This window comes from Halichoerus grypus, chromosome 4, assembly GCF_964656455.1.
Source record: "Halichoerus grypus chromosome 4, mHalGry1.hap1.1, whole genome shotgun sequence".
NCBI classification, from domain to species: domain Eukaryota; kingdom Metazoa; phylum Chordata; class Mammalia; order Carnivora; family Phocidae; genus Halichoerus; species Halichoerus grypus.
Window position 1 is genome coordinate 76,299,978 of NC_135715.1, and position 18,351 is coordinate 76,318,328.

The 18,351-nt window shown below is 36.8% G+C and overlaps 1 protein-coding gene and 1 pseudogene across 4 annotated transcripts in view; both read right to left on the reverse strand.

The window, feature by feature from the left end:
- The window catches only part of SGCG (sarcoglycan gamma), a 127,307-nt gene that overhangs the window by 21,048 nt on the left and 87,908 nt on the right, over positions 1-18,351 (reverse strand). For all 4 annotated transcript variants that reach the window (XM_036074309.2, XM_036074310.2, XM_036074312.2 and 1 more), the window contains exons 4-6: positions 15,128-15,215; positions 7,617-7,736; positions 215-287 (exon numbers count right to left, since the gene is read on the reverse strand). In XM_036074309.2, the coding sequence (XP_035930202.1) occupies positions 215-287; positions 7,617-7,736; positions 15,128-15,215 (281 nt within the window). The remainder of the gene's footprint in view (positions 1-214; positions 288-7,616; positions 7,737-15,127; positions 15,216-18,351) is intronic.
- Positions 10,900-13,346, reverse strand: LOC144381446 (protein SDA1 homolog; annotated as a pseudogene).

Consider the following 18,351-nt stretch of genomic DNA (forward strand, 5'->3'; position numbering starts at 1 on the left):
TTGGATGGATCAAACATAGGGAATCAGTGGCACTTTTTACTTCCTTTGGATTTTAGTAAGTAATGACTAGTTAATAGTGGAACATCATGAGAATAAAGACAATTAACCGGGTTAATGGAATAAGACACAATCTGGTAATGACTGCTAAAATATTGTTCCAGCACATATCCAGGTATCTTCCATAGGAGAGTTTATGTTTGAACAAAATTCTTACCTCAGGTCCTGAAATGGGTCAGCTCTTACGAGGGGGGTCTCCACTGAATGTTCAAAAAGTGCGCCTTCAGGCCCTAAACAAAGCCAGAGATGCATCATTTTACAAAAGTAAAACAAATGACATCAAACTAATGAAACATTTAGTCTATATATTAAAACACAAGTAGATTTTGATCTTGTTGCTGAATTTGTACAGGTGTGAGCAAGAAAATGTAATTGATGTATACAAACTAACGTATAGGATTTTTAAGCTGTTCCGGTAAGTTGAAATTATTCTAAGAGTGTCAGTGGCACTCTTTTACAAGGAGCTATAACTCCGTAACTAGTTTTTAAATGTATGACAATTACTTAACATAACCAGTTAGTGATATTATAGTGACATGTAATCATCGTAATGCACACAAGTACAAGGCAGGCATAAAGCCTATTATTGTTATTATTGTTAAATATTATTGTTAAATAAGAGCAGCAATTTCTCTATCATTGAAATTGTCAATGTTCAAATTATATGATCTTACTTCTATTATTACTATTTGGCCTCAAAGTAAATATTCCTCAGAACCTATTTGCATATATTAAAAGAGATGCTTCATAAATAGTTTCATAAAATAATAAATCATTGATTTTCAGTGTAACTATATTTCCCTTATGTATGCATTCATATTTAATATTCCCAACTGTGATTATATAAAAATATATAATTGACGTAACATCTCTTTCTTGTGGAAAATAGAACATATTGTTTGGGGTCATATAATCTAAATTTTAGACAGGGAAAAAACTTCCACAACAAAATATCATTATATAAATAATACACTTAAATAACTCTATAATATGATCCTGTATAAATATTATTTGTATAAGGAAAGTATAATAATAAAAAAGCCCAGTGTTACAATGTTAACTTTTTTTAAAAAAAAATGTATCACCACAATTAGGCATAGTAAACAGTCTGGTCATTTCCGCTAATAAAATATCTGTAGTATTTGGATGATACCATCCTTCTTTCTCTTCTGAATCCTAGAATAATTTATGATGAATGGATACTCATGTGAAGATCTGTAGTAAGACCATGGTACAAAATGAATTGGAATGGTGGTGAAGACTTCACGGACAGAACCCAGTACTATCAAGTTCATGGATAGAACCCAACACTGAAGGGGAAATTGCTCTAGGCTGCTCTATTCTTCCCTACTCGCAGGTTCTTTCAATTACAGAAATAGAGTTCAGCATGAATACCTCTGTCCAAACAGTGCATAATATATACCCAGACATCTGTTAGATGTTTATGTCTACACTGATAACTATTAAGATTGATTCCACACATGCATTGAGTACTTATGGACTGAAATGAGCTTTTCAAGTGCTACAAAAACAAAAAAGATTTCCATTGCTCCGCTTCACAGCCAGACCTTCACATGATGTCTCTCTTGCCTTCAATCCATTCTATTCTGCCACCGCCACAAACTGCCTTTCGCCTTAATACTCCAAAGAAGATGCTCTTGTTAAGATAATCATGACCTCCAGGATGACATATTCAATGACAGTTTCTGTTCTCATCTTTCCTGGACCCAAATTCTGGGAACACAGCCTTTCTTGGCATCAAGAAAATGGCTCCTATGACATTCCTCTTACCCCATTGTCTGTCTCTTCACACTTCTCTTTAGTGGCTGCCCTTCCTTTACCTGGCTGGGCTCTAACACTGGCATCTCTCAAAGCTCAGTTGGTTGATGAGGCCTCCATTTATATCTCTAGTCAAGACTTCAACTATGTGCAATAAATAGCTCACATATCCAAGAGCTGACTTTGACATATCCACTTGGTTGTTTCATAGATACCTTGCATTTATGCATCGAAAACATTAACTGTCTATTCTCTTTGCCCTGTAAATGTGTTCTCTTCAGCCTTCTCCACTACCCAGAGAATAATGTCATCATCCAGAAGCAAATATAATCTTTCCATCTTTGATCCCTTCTCTCAATTCCTGCCACCTATTTGATCTATTGGCAAGTCTTTATATGTCAGTTCTTAATTTGGAATCATTATCTTCTTTCAATGACCATTGTTACCACCTAGTCCAGGTCACCAGGCAATAGATATTGCCTGAAGTACAGTTGACATCCTCCTAACTGGCCTTACTGTTTCCTCTCTTTCCTCCAAGAAATCTATTCTCCCTTATAATGATTATATTGATCTTAAGATGTATAGGAAATCAAAGAGTACCCTGTTTGAAACAATTCAATGCTCTTCCATTGCATTTAAAACAAATCCTAAATCCTTATAATGGCCAACAAGTACATGCATGAACTGGTTTCTCTGTATCTCCCCTTATACCAGGCTTGTTTCAGACTTAAATTCAATATGATAAAAAATAAAAATCATGAAATAATAGACATAGATAAGCCCAAATAGAACAGCTATCAAAATGAAAGTAAATGTTTTAAACTCCTCGTTAAAAACCAAAGACTGGGTTAAAAAAATAATTCCAGCCAAACCTCGCTTTCAAGAGAAAGGTAAATCATTTAATATGAGGAGAATTTAGGTTGGAAGGGTAATTTAAAGAGGTCATCAAGGTCCTCTTCTAGAAGTTTAGAGAAGTCATCCCACAGGGAAGTGACTGTTGGAATCATATTGCAATTAAAAGGGGAATGTTGACACACTTAAGGGAAGCAAAGCTGGAGTAAATATTACTGGACCACTGAATTAATCAAACTGGAGCTACCTTGCCTCCAGACTTTTCATGTAAGATAATATATATTCTTATCATTTAAGCCAGATTTTTTGGGTCTTTTGTTCCTTTCAGCTGAAGATTGTTAACCAATGGGCCAGGTCATCAACTGTTCACAGAACTTCATTACAAAGTGTTTGGAGATCTTGGATATGTTCTTAAAGGATATGGTGATCTCTTAGCATCTTGTAGATAATCTGTCAAGTGTCTTTTTAAGGGACCTGGATTTATAATCTTTGTTTATGTTTACTTTTTCAGCTGTTGAAATCTTATTCTCCAGATCCTCTTTTGTCAGTGGCTTTGTGAGTGACTCCAGCATTTCTACTCCATCACTTCTGACTTCATGTAAGCCTGGTTAGCTGCACAGGTGCAAAGAAATTGAACTGGTTTATCATTAAATCTTGTTTTCCTCAAGGGAAATTGGATAACATTACAGGACTATGTTTTTCTTACTAAATGTTGGGGAACGAACCCAGCCTAGCAAATCACTGCCAAGGAATTAAAGTATATTTTCTGCCTGAAGTCAGTTCTGGCAGTGGTATAAAAAATTTTTTAAGATGAAATTTTGATGCTACTTCAGTAATATGTTCTATAAATGAAGTTAACAAAGGGTCATGCTAACTTTGGTCACTTGGTGACCAATTCTATTTTTAGGGGGAAAAATGAGACTGCTTAAAGGCCTTGGTCAATTTCAAAGTGAGTTGGTGAAATTATTTAATTTCCTCCATAAATATGACTTAAATACAATTCTTCAGTTTCCTAGCTGACTAAATTGAAGTTAAGACTTTTTAAAGAATGCTACTTTATTGAAATATATTTGACATATAACACTGTGTAAATGTAAGGTGTAAAATATGTTAATTTGATACATTTATATATTATAATTGTCATTATAGTGATAATTAGCATCTCTATCATGCTACATAATGGTCCTTTCTTTTTAGTGAGTGCAATAATTAAGTTCTAGTCTCTTAGCAGTTTTGATGACTATTATACAATAATGTTTTCTATATTCATTATACTGTGCATTAGATCTCTAGGACTTATTTTTTTTTTTTAGATTTTATTTATTTATTTGACAGAGAGAGAGAGAGACAGCGAGAGAGAGGGAACACAAGCCGGGGGAGTGGGAGAGGGAGAAGCAGGCTTCCTGCTGAGCAGGGAGCCTAATGCGGGGCGTGCCTTCTTCAATTTCTTTCAACAAAGTCTGGTACAGTCAATGAGAGACCAGTGGGTATAGATATTTGGGGCTGTAGTGTGAAGGACTGAGGGGTGAAAGATGCTCCAGGTCACACATCTACTCAGTGGAGCAGCTGGTATTGGAACTCAGTTTGGTTCTCAGAAAGTTATCCACTTTTATTTTTAATAATTATCTATTATTTAATAATTTAAAAATAATTTAATAACTTAATATTTATATTAATTAATATTTAGATTCATTAATAAAATACATTAATTTAATAATTTAATACTATTTAATAAGTGTCTATCAATATCCATTTATTAATATTCATTCATGCTCTACACTCTGTTTAGAAAAATTAACCTCACTTTTTCTTCCTGATAAACCTTGACGCATTTTTCTAGGACCAGCTCAAATTCGTCTTTCCTTGAGAAACCTTGTCTGACCCACTCTGTGTCTCTTTCTATCACACTCTGGCACAACTGATGCTTTTCTCCAGGCTGCTCCTGTAGCCTGTGGCCCAAACATCTCTTACAGTCCTTAGTGGACTGTGTCCAACCAATTAATTTATGTTAAAAGCTCTCCAGCTAAAATATAAACATTATGTAAAAGAAAGTATATCTTAATCATTTTATACTATAGGTATTTAGCTCGCTTATTAGCAGATAGTACACATTAAATCAATGTTAATAAAGTCCAGAGAAACAGTGTAGGTTTAAGGTAAATCAGTGTTTCTCAACTAGAGGTGATTTTGCAACCCCTTCATCCTCCTGAAAACTTTTGGCAATGTTTGCAGACATTTTGGTTGTCATAACTCCGGGGGTAAGAATGCTACTGTATCTATGCATAAAGGTCAGGGATGCTGCCAAATATCCTGCAGTGCGTAAGATAGCCCCACACCTACACCAAAAATATTATCTAGCCCAAAATGTCAGTAGTGTTAAGGTTGAGAAAGTCTGAGCTATACAATATTGAGAGGCAGTCAGACCTTACATAGGAAAAATAAGGAGAGAAGTCAGAATTGTAAAATTTCTTGCATTTCTTTAATCACAAAATTTAGGGAAGCTATGAACATACTGAAAAACTGAGAAGAGTCAAGATCTGCATCAAAATTGTACTGTTCATACACTCACCACTCAGGTGGCCCTGGTGACAAAAACTCCATATTGTTATAATGGCGTAACGACAAGGAAAGTGTACAGTAATTACAGGTGCGGTGGTGTATTTGCTCTAGTTAGTCTCACTGGAGAGAAAAGGAGTTTGGAAGAAATTTGTACCTCAGACAAAAAAATATGAAAAGAAGAAGAATATAACTTATCTTTAAAAAGACTAACTGAAATGTGTGTGTTCTGGGGGAGTGGCTATATGGAACCAACATGTTATTTTCCACTGATTCTGGACAAGTTAACATAGGGAGTGTTTCTCAGCCTGTGGTCCCTAGCACTGAAGCATCAGCATCATCTGAGAACTTATAAGAAATGCAGATTCTCATGTCCCATTCCAGAGCTACTGAATCAGAAACTCTGGGGATGAAGCCAAGCAACATATATTTTGACAAGCCCTGATACATGGGTGATTCTGATACATACATGTGGGCGATTCTGATACATACATGCAGGTAATAAATAATATAGTTGCTTATCAATTTTTCTCACCTGTTCGACTAAAATTAACATCAAGACCTGGAAGAGCCCTAGGATAAGAAAAGTTTCACTGAAGGGATGCCCTGTGTGGGATGGCTTGGGTTTGAAGCAATCTGTCCTATTTCTTAAACTGTTTTCCCTATAGATTTCATTGCCCTGCAGTACAATAACACTTTATCAAGACCTCTGCTGCCCTCTGCATATATTAATCCACTTAATTCAGCAGTGCTAGTACAGGAGACATTATCAATCTACTTTTAAAAGTGGGCAAACAGCCTAAGAGATGAACTTGCCTGAGGTCATGTGACTAGTAATTGTTGAGGTTAGAACTAGGAATAGAATCTGAAAGCCAATATGCTTTGTATGGAGCAATAGCAGATTTCTGATGACCAAGACTCTTGGACAACCTAGCCATTTCTTTATCAGGAAATGATCAATTTCCTTTAAATAGATTCCTAGCGTCCTTTATTTTAGTAAGAAATTCACACACACTACTGCCTTAGTGCATACTGCAACACAGGTTATGATTCTTATATTTTGTTTTGTTAAGAATTATATATTACATAAAACTTTGTATGAGGCTTGAGTCTACTTCTTAAGCCAGTTTTTATTTATGAGTATTGGTAATAATGTGTGAGAGAATAAAGTTGCCCAGTACAGAAAAGTACTGGGATCAATTTAACCAGTATCTGCCTTCCAATGTTTTATAGTCTTGACAGAAGCTCAGCAAGTACATTTCAAACATGTTCTGCACACTTTTCCCCCCCAAATTTCTTCTTTTCAGTCCTAAAAGTGATTTCTATCAGAACCCCACCCAATTTTTATTTCCAAGAGAGACAAGTTTTTATAGAAGTAAAGGGATTCCAAGTACCTGATACAATGGGAATAAAAGAAACTTGGAAGAAGATTCTCTTGCAAAAGACATATGGGAAAGAGATATTAGAATATCATACAGATGATAGAGGAATTTATGATAAGTCTTCGGGTTACACCAACTGGAAAGAGATAAAGGGTTACCATATGGTGGAAGAAAAGAATGAGCAAAAATTTGTGAGGAAGATTTCATTCTTCTAGGAGAGTATCAAGAATTTAAAAAAAAAAAAATGCCATGGAGAAGAGTCAACAAATTCAAACGACTTTTTCTTACCTACCTGAAAAATTCCAGAGTAAACTTGCCAAAAGTAAAATATGCTTTTGTAGAAATGTATTCTATGGGATATTGTTTTCCTTAAGAGTTAGTACATATAAATGGATAAAGGAAATGTGATATTTATATGGGATGGAATATTACTCAGCCATAAAAAAGAAGGAAATCTTGCTATTTGCAACTATGGATAGACCATGAGGGCATTATGCTAAGTGGAATAAGTCAGAGAAAGATAAATGCTGTGTGATCTCACTTACATGTAGAATCTAAAAAAGAAGCCAAACTCATAGATACTGAGAACAGATTGGTGGTTGCCAGAGGCATGGGGTGGGGATGGGCAAAATGGGTAAAGGGGGTCAAAAGGTACAAACTTCGAGTTATAAAATAACTAAGTCCTGGGGATTTTATGTAAGTATGGTGACTATAGTTAACAATACTGTATTGCATATTTGTAAGTTGCTAAGAGAATAGATCTTGAAACTAGTATAACACTGTATGTTAACTACACTGCAATTAAAATAAAAAAAATAAAAGTGCTCCTCACAAGAAAAAAATTTGTAACTATGTGTGGTGATGGGTGTTAACTAGATTTACTGTGGTGATCATTTCACAATAGATACAGATATCAAATCATTATGTTGTACACCTGAAATGAGTCTAATATTATATGTTAATTATATCTCAATTTTAAATATCACATACCAGTTACTCGAAGTTTATCTGTACCAACCACGACTTCCTTTTCATCGACAGTAAACAGTGCCTTGCCATCCTTGGAGTTGATCTGAAACTGTTGACTCTGGACCTCTACCATTTTGGGACCTGAAAAATTCATTAAAACATTTTATTATGAAGTGTTTACTATATGTAGTGTCAAAATCTCTATTTTTACATGTCATGTCATGTCACCCATGTCAAATTACTAAATATATAAAATCTGTTACCAATAGTTCTTTTAAATTCTATGATTAAACTTTTTATGTTCTAAGCCTAAATCTATATTATTAAAATTATGTCAAATATGTGCTAATCTACAATGCATATTGTGTAGAGATGCTGAATCACTATGTTGTACACCTGAAATGAATGCACTGTTGTGTGTTAACTATACTCAAACAAAAAAATTTAAAAAGCAAAACCAAAAAAAATGTTAATCTAGATCAAATATATGAACAGATAAGTCATCTAAAAGTTAATTTTTTCAAGTTTACAACTTGCCCAAAATAACATATTTCTTCTACTCAGATTATTTAAATTTGTCATCTTTTGAGTACTACCCCACTAAGGATTTTGTATTCTGAAAACGTGAGATTTGTGAAAGACCATTTTATGAATGGCTCACTTTAATGGCCAAAGTCAACCCGGAAAATGAATCATACTCAGATTCCCTCCTCTGCCCTTATCCTCGGGAGAGGTCCTCACCTCTTACCCCCTGGAGAAAACAGACATCAGCGCAGAACATCTTCAAACTTCTGTCCTTCCTTCCCCTATGGCATTTTTGTCCCCGTCACGCCTTCCTTCTTCATATTTCAATGACAGAGGCATCACTTTCTCCTCCAAGTTTCATCTCATCAGATGAGCTTTGGACTCAGTGACTACCAACTCATTATTTACTCAGCAAAGATTTAGTGGGTGCTCCCACGTGCTGGGCACTGGGGATACCGTGCCCTCAAGAGCATACCCGACCTTGTTCGATTTCCCTTGCCTGCTCTCAGGCATTCACCATTTTATGTTTCCTAATTAATCTTTGTGCTTCCAATCTTTCTAACCCTGGCAGCATAACAGGTTAATCTCTCTGGAACACAGCTCTCAGCATTCGTGCAAGGAACTACACGTGTTCCCTAATTATTTGTATGTTAGCTTTATAGTCTTACCTAGGAGAGTAAGTTTATTGACAAAATGGCTATCTTAGAGTCTTTGCGTGTGTGTCCCTGATGACTCCCAGTACTCATTAAAGTTGATGGATACCTAACCAGAAATTAAATAGAAGCTCTTCAATGAATACATTAACCAGTTTTGGATATGATCACCAACATATTCTTACATTATTTCATTAACTGGTATTGTAAAAGCCTTCAGTGATTCTTCATTTAAATATGTCTGTATGTGTGTTTGAGGCAGTTATAAAGTGGAACTCATTTTTTCCTCTATGTCTTAATCTTCTTTCCCTTAAGGAAGCCAGACTTTATTTTTTGGATAGTTGCCTGTATTTCTGCTCTTCTGCACTTTTACCCAGATTCAGTCACTCAGGGACTTAGCATCACCATTCACCTCTTCTGGGTCACTGCTATATCTTACGTAGTCATTATATAAATACTGCTTTGCATTATTTATATTTATATTACATGACGAATATGAAGTTATGGGCATTTAAAATTGACAAGGAGAAAAAAACCCCTGGAATAATTTATCCAGTAAGACTTCACTGTTGAGCTTATTGGAGATTCATATAACAGTTCTAGGAGGCATTATTCAGTAAAAGGGGTTCAACTACATGACTGATACCTTTTCTGTAACCACTGGTTCATATACGGTGATGAACTAGTCAACGAGCTTAGGAGCATAATTTTCATGAGTAGCAATATAAGTAGTCATATAAACCCTTACTCAAGTCAAAGAAAATGCAAAAATGCAACTCTTGATCTCAGAGTCATGAGTTCAAGCCCCATGTCGGGTGTAGAGATTAGTAAAAAAAATAAATAAACTTAAAAGACAATGCAAAAAAGTGAGTCTGTACTATTCAGCACAAATTTATGGCATTTTTAATTTTTTTTATGTTTAAGGTTCTGTGCTAAGAATTGAGGATAGATAAACAATTGTGGGATGTAGCTCACAACTTATAGGAGTTCCTAGTCCACTGAAGAAAAAGGGTATGAACCGAGTTCCAGGACAATTTAGGAATGGCTGTGATACAAGGAAGGCAATGTTCAATGAGAAACCCTGACAGGAAATCCCTAATCTATTCTTGGGGGTCAGGAATGGCACCCTGGGAAATGATGTCTGAGCTGACCTTGTAGAAAGAGTTTCTGTTTCCCTGATGAAGGGAGAATGAGGTACACCTGGTAGATGGAAATACTTGAGCAAAGGCACAGAGGTGAATAAAATTCCATCTTCGTTTTATTAAAAACAAGGACACATTGAATGTTAAATTTAAACATGTTTTCACTTCAGAAAACACTATTCTCCAAGTGATGACAAGCCCATAATCACAGGGATAATCATCTCTTAAAATAACCAAGTTTCTAATCAATCTTTTAAATTTTATTAATATTCTACTAGTTTTTATTGACCTAGCTGAACAGGGATTAGAGCTAAGCAAATAATCCTCTTTTGCAGTGGAGTTCTTTAAGAAATAAAATTCAAATTCTACCTTGGTGATAAAAGTAACTATCTGGTAAAGTAAAATTTTTAATGAAAGGTTTTGGTACAAAGAAGGAAATGAAAAATGAAGGAAATAAATAAAGGAAGTTTTCATGATCTGACCAATTACGTTTGTGAAATCGGCTTAAGGGTTTTTGCGAGTGAAAATACAACCAAGTTTTTCCTGACATACAGAATCCTTGATAGCTTTAATTGGATATGTGACTTCCTCCTCATCCTTTCTACCTCAGACTCATCCCCCACCCTCTTCCCATGCATACCCGGAAAGGAGCCAGTCTCTGCATTTCAGGTTTCTCCTTCATTTCTTTTGCCCACAAATAAGTAAACACCCGTATGTTTTCTTATATCCCTTTCTTTCTTCCATGAAGGGTGGCATACAATAGATACTCTTCTGTACTTTATCTCTATTGCTTACAAATACATCTGGGAAGTCACTCCATATAAATTCTTAGATATCTTCCTCATCCTTTTTTACAGATGCAGGGTTCTCTGTCACGTGGATGTACTGTGGTTATCCAGCCATTCACCCAGACGTATGGATATGTAAGTGGTTTCCAATGCTTTGCAATTAGAAATATTGCCGCCAAGAATAACCTTTATGCATGTATTTTGTTTGGTTGAGGTGGTATCTTCAGGGTAGATCCCTAGAAGTGGGATTACTCGGTCAACAGGAGTGTGTATATGTACTTTCGTAAGATTTTGCCATGTCTCTGTCTGAGGGCAGCAGTTTTGGCTTTCCACTCCTCTGTGAGCATGCTGGTCAGATTCTTGGCAAGTTCTTGCTGTTCCTCAGGGAAGAATGGTACATGTCAACCCATTCACCGTCGGCATCCTCCTCTTCTTAAGACTGGTACTCTCCCACCCATCTTTGTCATTCTCTTCCTCTTTTTCAATTCTAGAATGTCTGCTACCAAGATGCAATCTAGCATTGAATTCTCCATATTGTTGAACTCTTGCTTCTTCTTCTTTTTTTAAGATTTATTTATTTTAGAGAGAGAGAGAGAGCATATGAGTGGCAGAGGGAGAGGGAGAAGGAGAAAAATCTCAAGCAGACTCCTTGCTGAGTGCAGAGCCTGATGCGGGACTGGATCTCATGACTCTGAGACCATGACCTGAGCCAAAATCAAGAGTTGGATGCTCAACCAACTGAGCCAACCCAGGCACCCCTTTGCACTCTTGCTTCTATCAAGGCCTCTGTAGGCTCACCCCAGAATTTCTTCTGCAACATCAAAGGATATGGTGACCAGAAGAGCTGAATCAAAGTTCTAGAAGATATCATCACAGTCTTCTCTTTGTGTGTTCTACACTGGGCCAGATCTTGGAGGGGTCTTGGCCAGAGGACATTGAGCTGCTATCTGTGATAGCATTGCTTATTACTGTCATGACTACCCTGAATTTTTTGTCAATTACAAAATGGTTGGTCTCAGTTTTGAGCAATGATGATGATGCTGTGCTTGTGCAGCAAACAGAAGACTCTCGGTTATTTCTCTTTGAAGGGGCTGCAGAAACCTCTGCACCAAAGGATCAAAGTTAAAGAGAAAAAGCCCATAAATTCCCACCAATCTGGAGATAAGGTCTCTAAGCATCACCCTCATTTCAAACCTCTTCTCAGAGCATGCTGTGGGCTTTAGTAATTTATTTGCTGAACCTCAGGGAATCATTAATCAAGTGAACGGCTGAAAAGTCAAATGCCTCAGTTATTGTTCCGCTTTTGGCTCTTAAGTACACTCTTACAGTCACAGCCTGTTGCAACCCTGTGTTCGGAGCTTCTCTTTCCTGCAGCCCACTGCACTACACAGTCTTTCTTCTTCAGATTCTGAGTCACTGCCCCCTTTCTGCTATTTCTCTAGGAAGGATTTCAAAGCAGTAACATCTTGGTGACTTCAGAGAAACATGCAGCTGGGATAATGCTGGTATTTCTGGCCTCATTTCTAATGTTTCTTCTGCTGAGTTCAATCATTACATCCAAAGACAGCTTGACTGCAGATGCACCGCTGTCCCGTAATGGAGCGTGCATGAAATTCTGCAATACTATACTCACTTTCATTTTATTTATATTCTTTGTATTGGTCATGTTCTGAGTATATACATCTTATATTCTTTATATTTTACATTTCTATTCTTTATATTAGTCACGTTCTGAGTATATAAAATCTTTTGCAGAAGGTTATCATGGCAATGCAGAAGTTCCAAGAGCCCTAACAAACTTTATGGATTGATGAGATTCTTATCTCTCCGCTTTGCTATTCGAAGACCTGGATCTAAGACGGTGCGATTGTAGCAGAGGGTATCTTTCAGCATCCCGAAAAATGACTTCAATGTCTGGGTGGCAGTGACCAAATGGTGCCATAAACATTACCAGCTTCCCCACTGGGTTTATTCGGTTGTAATTTGAAAAGCTCCACTTGGATTGGTAGTGACTATAATGCTATAGAAATCTCTCAAGGTGGAGGCCAAGGGTCCTGCTTGATCAAATTCTGCACCTACTGCCAGTTGCTGGAAAACTGGTGCTTCCACAGGATACACTGGCTACAGCCAGGCTATGATCTCAGAAAACCCAGCTCCAAACCCAGCCAGCCCATCTGAGTGCAGCTTGCAAACTTCTGGGGGTGTTTTATTTTTAAGTCAACCAGAATTCATTTCTGTTATTTGAAATCAAAAGAAAATTAACTATGGTAACCAGAGCTGCACTTATGATTAGGAAGATTCCATTGCTATGGAGTTGCTATGAGTTGATATCTTTCAGTTCAAGGATTTGAAATGAAATTTCAAATTGAAATTGAAATGAAATTATTGCTTGCTTGTCAATGTTTGATTTCTTTTGGGATTTAAGACTTTTGGTTTTGACTGTACTGGTCGCCATTTTTTTCAGGGGTTTAGTAATAAATAATTATTCATTTAATTAAGTGGGATTAATTTGGCTAGTTCACATAAATTACATTTTAATATCCAGGTTGGCTAAATTTAGCATCTTCCAGGAAATATGAGGCTGGAATGACTGTGACTGTGGGAAGTCATTTACTTGAAAATAACCTTGGTGAGCTGAGTCATATTGCCTGGTTCAGGGTCCTTAATATAACAGAGGTTTTCCAACCAAAGTTTATTAAGAAATCACTAACTTTCACACTCTATCAAGCATGAAACACCAAGGTTAAAACTCAAGATTTAAGACTAACAGTTTAAACCAAAGTAATTCTAGTAGGAAAGTTTTTTGTTTTTTTGTTTTTCTGTTTTGTTTTTTAAGTACATTTGTTGGTGGCAAAAATGCTAACCATATTTGCAGGAACTAGGGTGGTTACTGGTGTGCCATAATTTAAGGAAATTTGACTGGAGAGAGGGAGTGCTATACTCTGGGCTGAGGGAAATAAGGCCTGGGGTTTGCTTTTCCTGCTAACTACTAATTCCTGCTAACTGCTAATTTCTACTACCTCCTGGTTTGGCTTTTTCTGCTATATAGCTGTGTGTTCTTAAGCAAATGAGCTTTCCAGTGCTTCAGTTTTTCACTCATGCAATTGGAGACAGATTTATATTATGTCTAACTCTCTTGTATGATATATGAAAATCCATATTCAACAAAATATTAAATTAGGACATATTTCTATTAAATCATTTTTATAAGAATATAAAGAATATAAAGGGACTCTTTTACTTTTGGAGCTCCTAAGAGAGACGTGCACATTATTTATATGTTATTACTTACTTGACAGCATCTAGAAAGTAGCACATAGGCATCCAGTAAATGTTGAACAAATGACAAAAGATGAGCAAAGGTCCCTCAAACACTTAAAAGCTACAATCAAAGAATTTTATGAAAAAATGGTAAAAGATAAATCATAATACTACATAATTCATCAAGAAAATATGATTTGATTTAGACAAGTTCCAAGAACATGTATGCTGGATAAACTCAGATTTGTCTTCTAGGCCCACTGAGAATTTCACTGGACTTAGTGATCAAACTTCTAAGCAAAAGAGAAATATGATCCATTATTTAGAATAAGTTATAAAGATTAAAGAAGAACATAAAATGTAGAACTCCTGTATTAGCATGATAAAAAGGAATCATCAGGCTAATTATGTGGCTGCAGTTTCCCATGAAACATTATTCTGTTTTGTAAAAACAGTCATTAAAAAAGAGACACTGAAAGTTACCAGTCTGTATTAGGACCACCTAATTTCTTAGATTTGGCACATCTATAGATTGCCAATAGTATAGAGAATGTGTACATGTTCCTTTCACTGGGTGGTTTGCTCTTTTGTCATTTCTTCCATCTCTCTCTCTAACCGTTTTTATCACTGTGTGAGATTCCATGTGATCTCACTCCTGGGTGAGCCTACTCTCTGGTTTTAGCTGGTTGATGGGTGTACATTGCTGACCCAAGGGCAGTTGGTTACACACATGGTCCTCTATTTCTTAGAATCAAAATAACTTTACTTAAAATACTTCAGACTGTCTCCCCTGTGATGCCAATTATTCTCTGTGGTCAACACAGCATGATATTTAGAAAATTCATGCTTTAAAGATTTTATTTATTTATTTGACAGAAAGAGAGAGACAGCGAGAGAGGGAACACAAGCAGGGGGAGTGGGAGAGGGAGAAGCAGGCTTCCCACTGAGCAGGGAGCCCAATGTGGGGCTCGATCCCAGGACCCTGGAACCATGACCCGAGCTGAAGGCAGTCGCTTAACCAACTGAGCCACCCAGGCACCCTGAAAGTTCATGCTTTAATTGTTCATAAGTAACTTTGAATTCTTTAGAAGAGAAAAATGTATCCATTCAGCCCAGCTCTCCATGGACCACTCACATACCAAGCACGGTGAAGTTCGACTCACCCACTTTTAATCTGCCTGTGACCTCTCCTTCAGAGTTGCGTGCGTTGACAGTCACATTCTGAGTTGACTGCAGAAGCAGAGATGAGTCCTAGAAAAGCATTTATAAAATTTGACAAAAAAAAGCACATTATTTAAAATGACTATCTTTATATTCATACATAAATTTAGGATTTATAGGAGATAATTTCTCCATAGTCACAGATTCTGTGACCCTATACATATTTTCAAATCGTGGACTATATTATGTTAAAAGAGTAAATAAATGTACTTTTTCCCCAAAGTTTAAAACAACACATATTTAGGGCGCCTGGGTGGCTCAGATGGTTAAGCGTCTGCCTTCGGCTCAGGTCCTGATCCCGGAGTCCTGGGATCGAGTCCCGCATCGGGCTCCCTGCTAGGCGGGGAGCCTGCTTCTCCCTCTGCCTCTGCCTCTCTCTCTCTCTCTCTCTGACTCTCATGAATAAATAAATAAAACATTAAAAAAAAAAATCTTTAAAAAAAAAAAAAACACATATTTATTATATCATAGTTTTTATGGGTTAGGAGTCCAGGCAGAATCTACCAGTGGTTCCCTTTTCAGCATCTCAAGGGGACTGCAGGGCTGAGGATTCATTCCAGGCACAGGGTCTTCTTTTAAGTTCATGTGGTTGGTGGCAAAATTCATTTCCTTGCTGCTGTAGATGTCCTAACTTTTTTTTCATAAATTATAATACTCTTATGGGTTTCTGCTGCTTGTGTGCACTGGCCACAATGTACCAAATTAGTTCTCAGGGTGAAGATCTAAAATCATCAAGTTTTAATCAGTGTTTTTTCTATTCCAAGGAATTAAAATTTCATTTCTTATTATTTATGTCCAAGACATGATATATTTTTGGAATATAAATCAGAGAATGGTTAGTTCTTCTATAATAAATACCATGTTACTTATTTTCAAAATGTAAAGTTTTTTCACAATTTCAAAAGAGCTTTTAAAATTTGTCAGATGCCTATGTTTTTTGAATTTTTTGTTGAAAGATAAAATGGCTTTATGTGCAGGTAAGTGCCTTCTGTGGTATCAAAGCTCTGAATGGGTGGTTTTGTTTTATAGATCGTTTGTTTTTATATAAACAATTTTCTTCAAAAAGAATGCAACAGTTTGGCTGTTGGATTCAGGTGGGTTTATGGTCCATTCAGAGGGAACCAAGAATCTTCCGAAGCTGCAGGGAATGATGTGATTTTTCAGAAGGAAAGAAGTTTCAGGAGTGCCTTGGAACTCTGGTATGTCCAAAATGCTCCAAATTGCTTTGTGGAAGCAGATGGATCTATCAGTATCTCACATTTTATCCAATGATGTGACCTTAATCCTTGTTTTTGCACTTCCAAAAATAACTAGCATGACAATAAGAGTTAACAGTTTACCAATTTCTTCCCTCTAGTCTCGGTGTGCAGGGTGGTGAAGGGGGCACTCCGTGCAATCTCTGGGCTCTCTCAGTGGCGGCAGCCCCCTCCTCCATGGTACTCTGCTCTGTGAACTTCAGGTTGGCTGCTCTTCCTTGGACTCCCAACCATATCTTCTCAACTTGGGGAGAACGCCTGCCTCTGCACTGGTCCCCTCCCTCACTGTGGCCTTAGAAACTCTCCAGGCAGTAAACTGGGGCACTCCTAGGGCTCATCTCTTTTGTTCCCATTCTCAGAGATAACTGTCCTGACTGCCACTGTCCAATATTTGAAAACCATCCTACTCCATTTTGGCACTACGACAAAATACCAGAGACTGGGTAGCTTATAAACAACAAAGATTTCTTTCTCACAGTTCTGGAGACTGGGAAGTCCAAGATCATGGTGCTGGCAGATTTGGTGTCCCACGAGACTCACTTTCTGGTTCACAGAAGGTGCCTTCCAGCTCACATGGCAGAACGGAGAGCTCTCTCAGGCTGCTCTGATAAGGGCACTAATCCCATCACGAGGGCTCCGTCCTCATGACCTCATCTCTCCAAAGCCCCACCTCCTAGTACCATCACCTTAGGGGTAGGTTTCAACATGTGACTTCCAGACCATAACAAAAACCATTGTTTCATATACTTTCTCAAGTTTTTTTAGTTGCTTAATAAAAGCGGGTAAATCTGTTCCCTATTATTTCTGTCTTGTTTTACCTGTTTTGATTTTATAATTTCTTGTTCTTTTAATAAAAGCCACTCAAAAATAGCTTTATCTCTGTGAGATTAAGTGTGCTTTTCCAGTCATTTTCAGAATGATTATTTTTACTTAGTTGGAAGTTAATTCTCTTTTTTATAGAGTTTATTTGGTATCTTTTATTTAGATGGAGTTTTCCTTATGTGGTTGCAAATTTCAGTCTCAAGCTCCCCGTGTGGATGTATTTTAATTTCTGGACTCAACCAGCCTGTCTAAAGGCTTTACCGTTGTTTTCATTCAGACTACCATGTTTCTCAGTCTTGTAATGGTGGCTCAGGGCTTGTGTCCTCAGTGACATTCGGGTCTTGGTCTGGCATTTTTATGGGCTCCATCCCACAGATATACAGTTTTATTCAAGCCTGGGCAGTAGGTGCAACCCTTTTTTGCCTTTCACTGCTGTCTCATGCAGTAGGTCTGGCTGGAGTCCCAAGCAGTCTCATCAGGTGCCATTTTGGTCTCTATTCCTCTGTGGACATTGATGGTAAGCTGCCCCTGCTGCTTTCCAGGATTGTGAACTTCAAAGACAATCATTTCAAGTAAAGCTTTACCACTGTGTGTTTGGGCTTCATTTCATTTTTGACTATGTCTATATGTTTCTAAATACAACCTTTTTGTTTTATCGAATATAATTGCTACGTGTTTAGGTCAATGGGCAGGGTGGATGGTTTTAAATCATGACCTCCAGGCAAGATCTTGACAGGACTTGTGAAGAGTAATCACATGTTAGAAGCCAGAGTACCATGTTGAATTATATTTATAATAAATTCTCTCACCTCAGCAATATAGATAAATGAATATATGTCAAATTTTGCAAATTCATTTCTGTAGTTTTATGGAAAATTACTTCCTGGACTCATTTTTGAAAAGCAAATGTAACTAATATATCAGTGTATACAGAAAATATAAAACATAATTTTGTTCAGTTAATCCTATTATTGGAAAGCCATATTAGTTACCAGATACTTTCTATTTCTGTGATCACATAATATTATTCCAAATGTTTCTGTAATTTTATGTATCAATTGACATATTTCATCAATCCGTCATTGTAA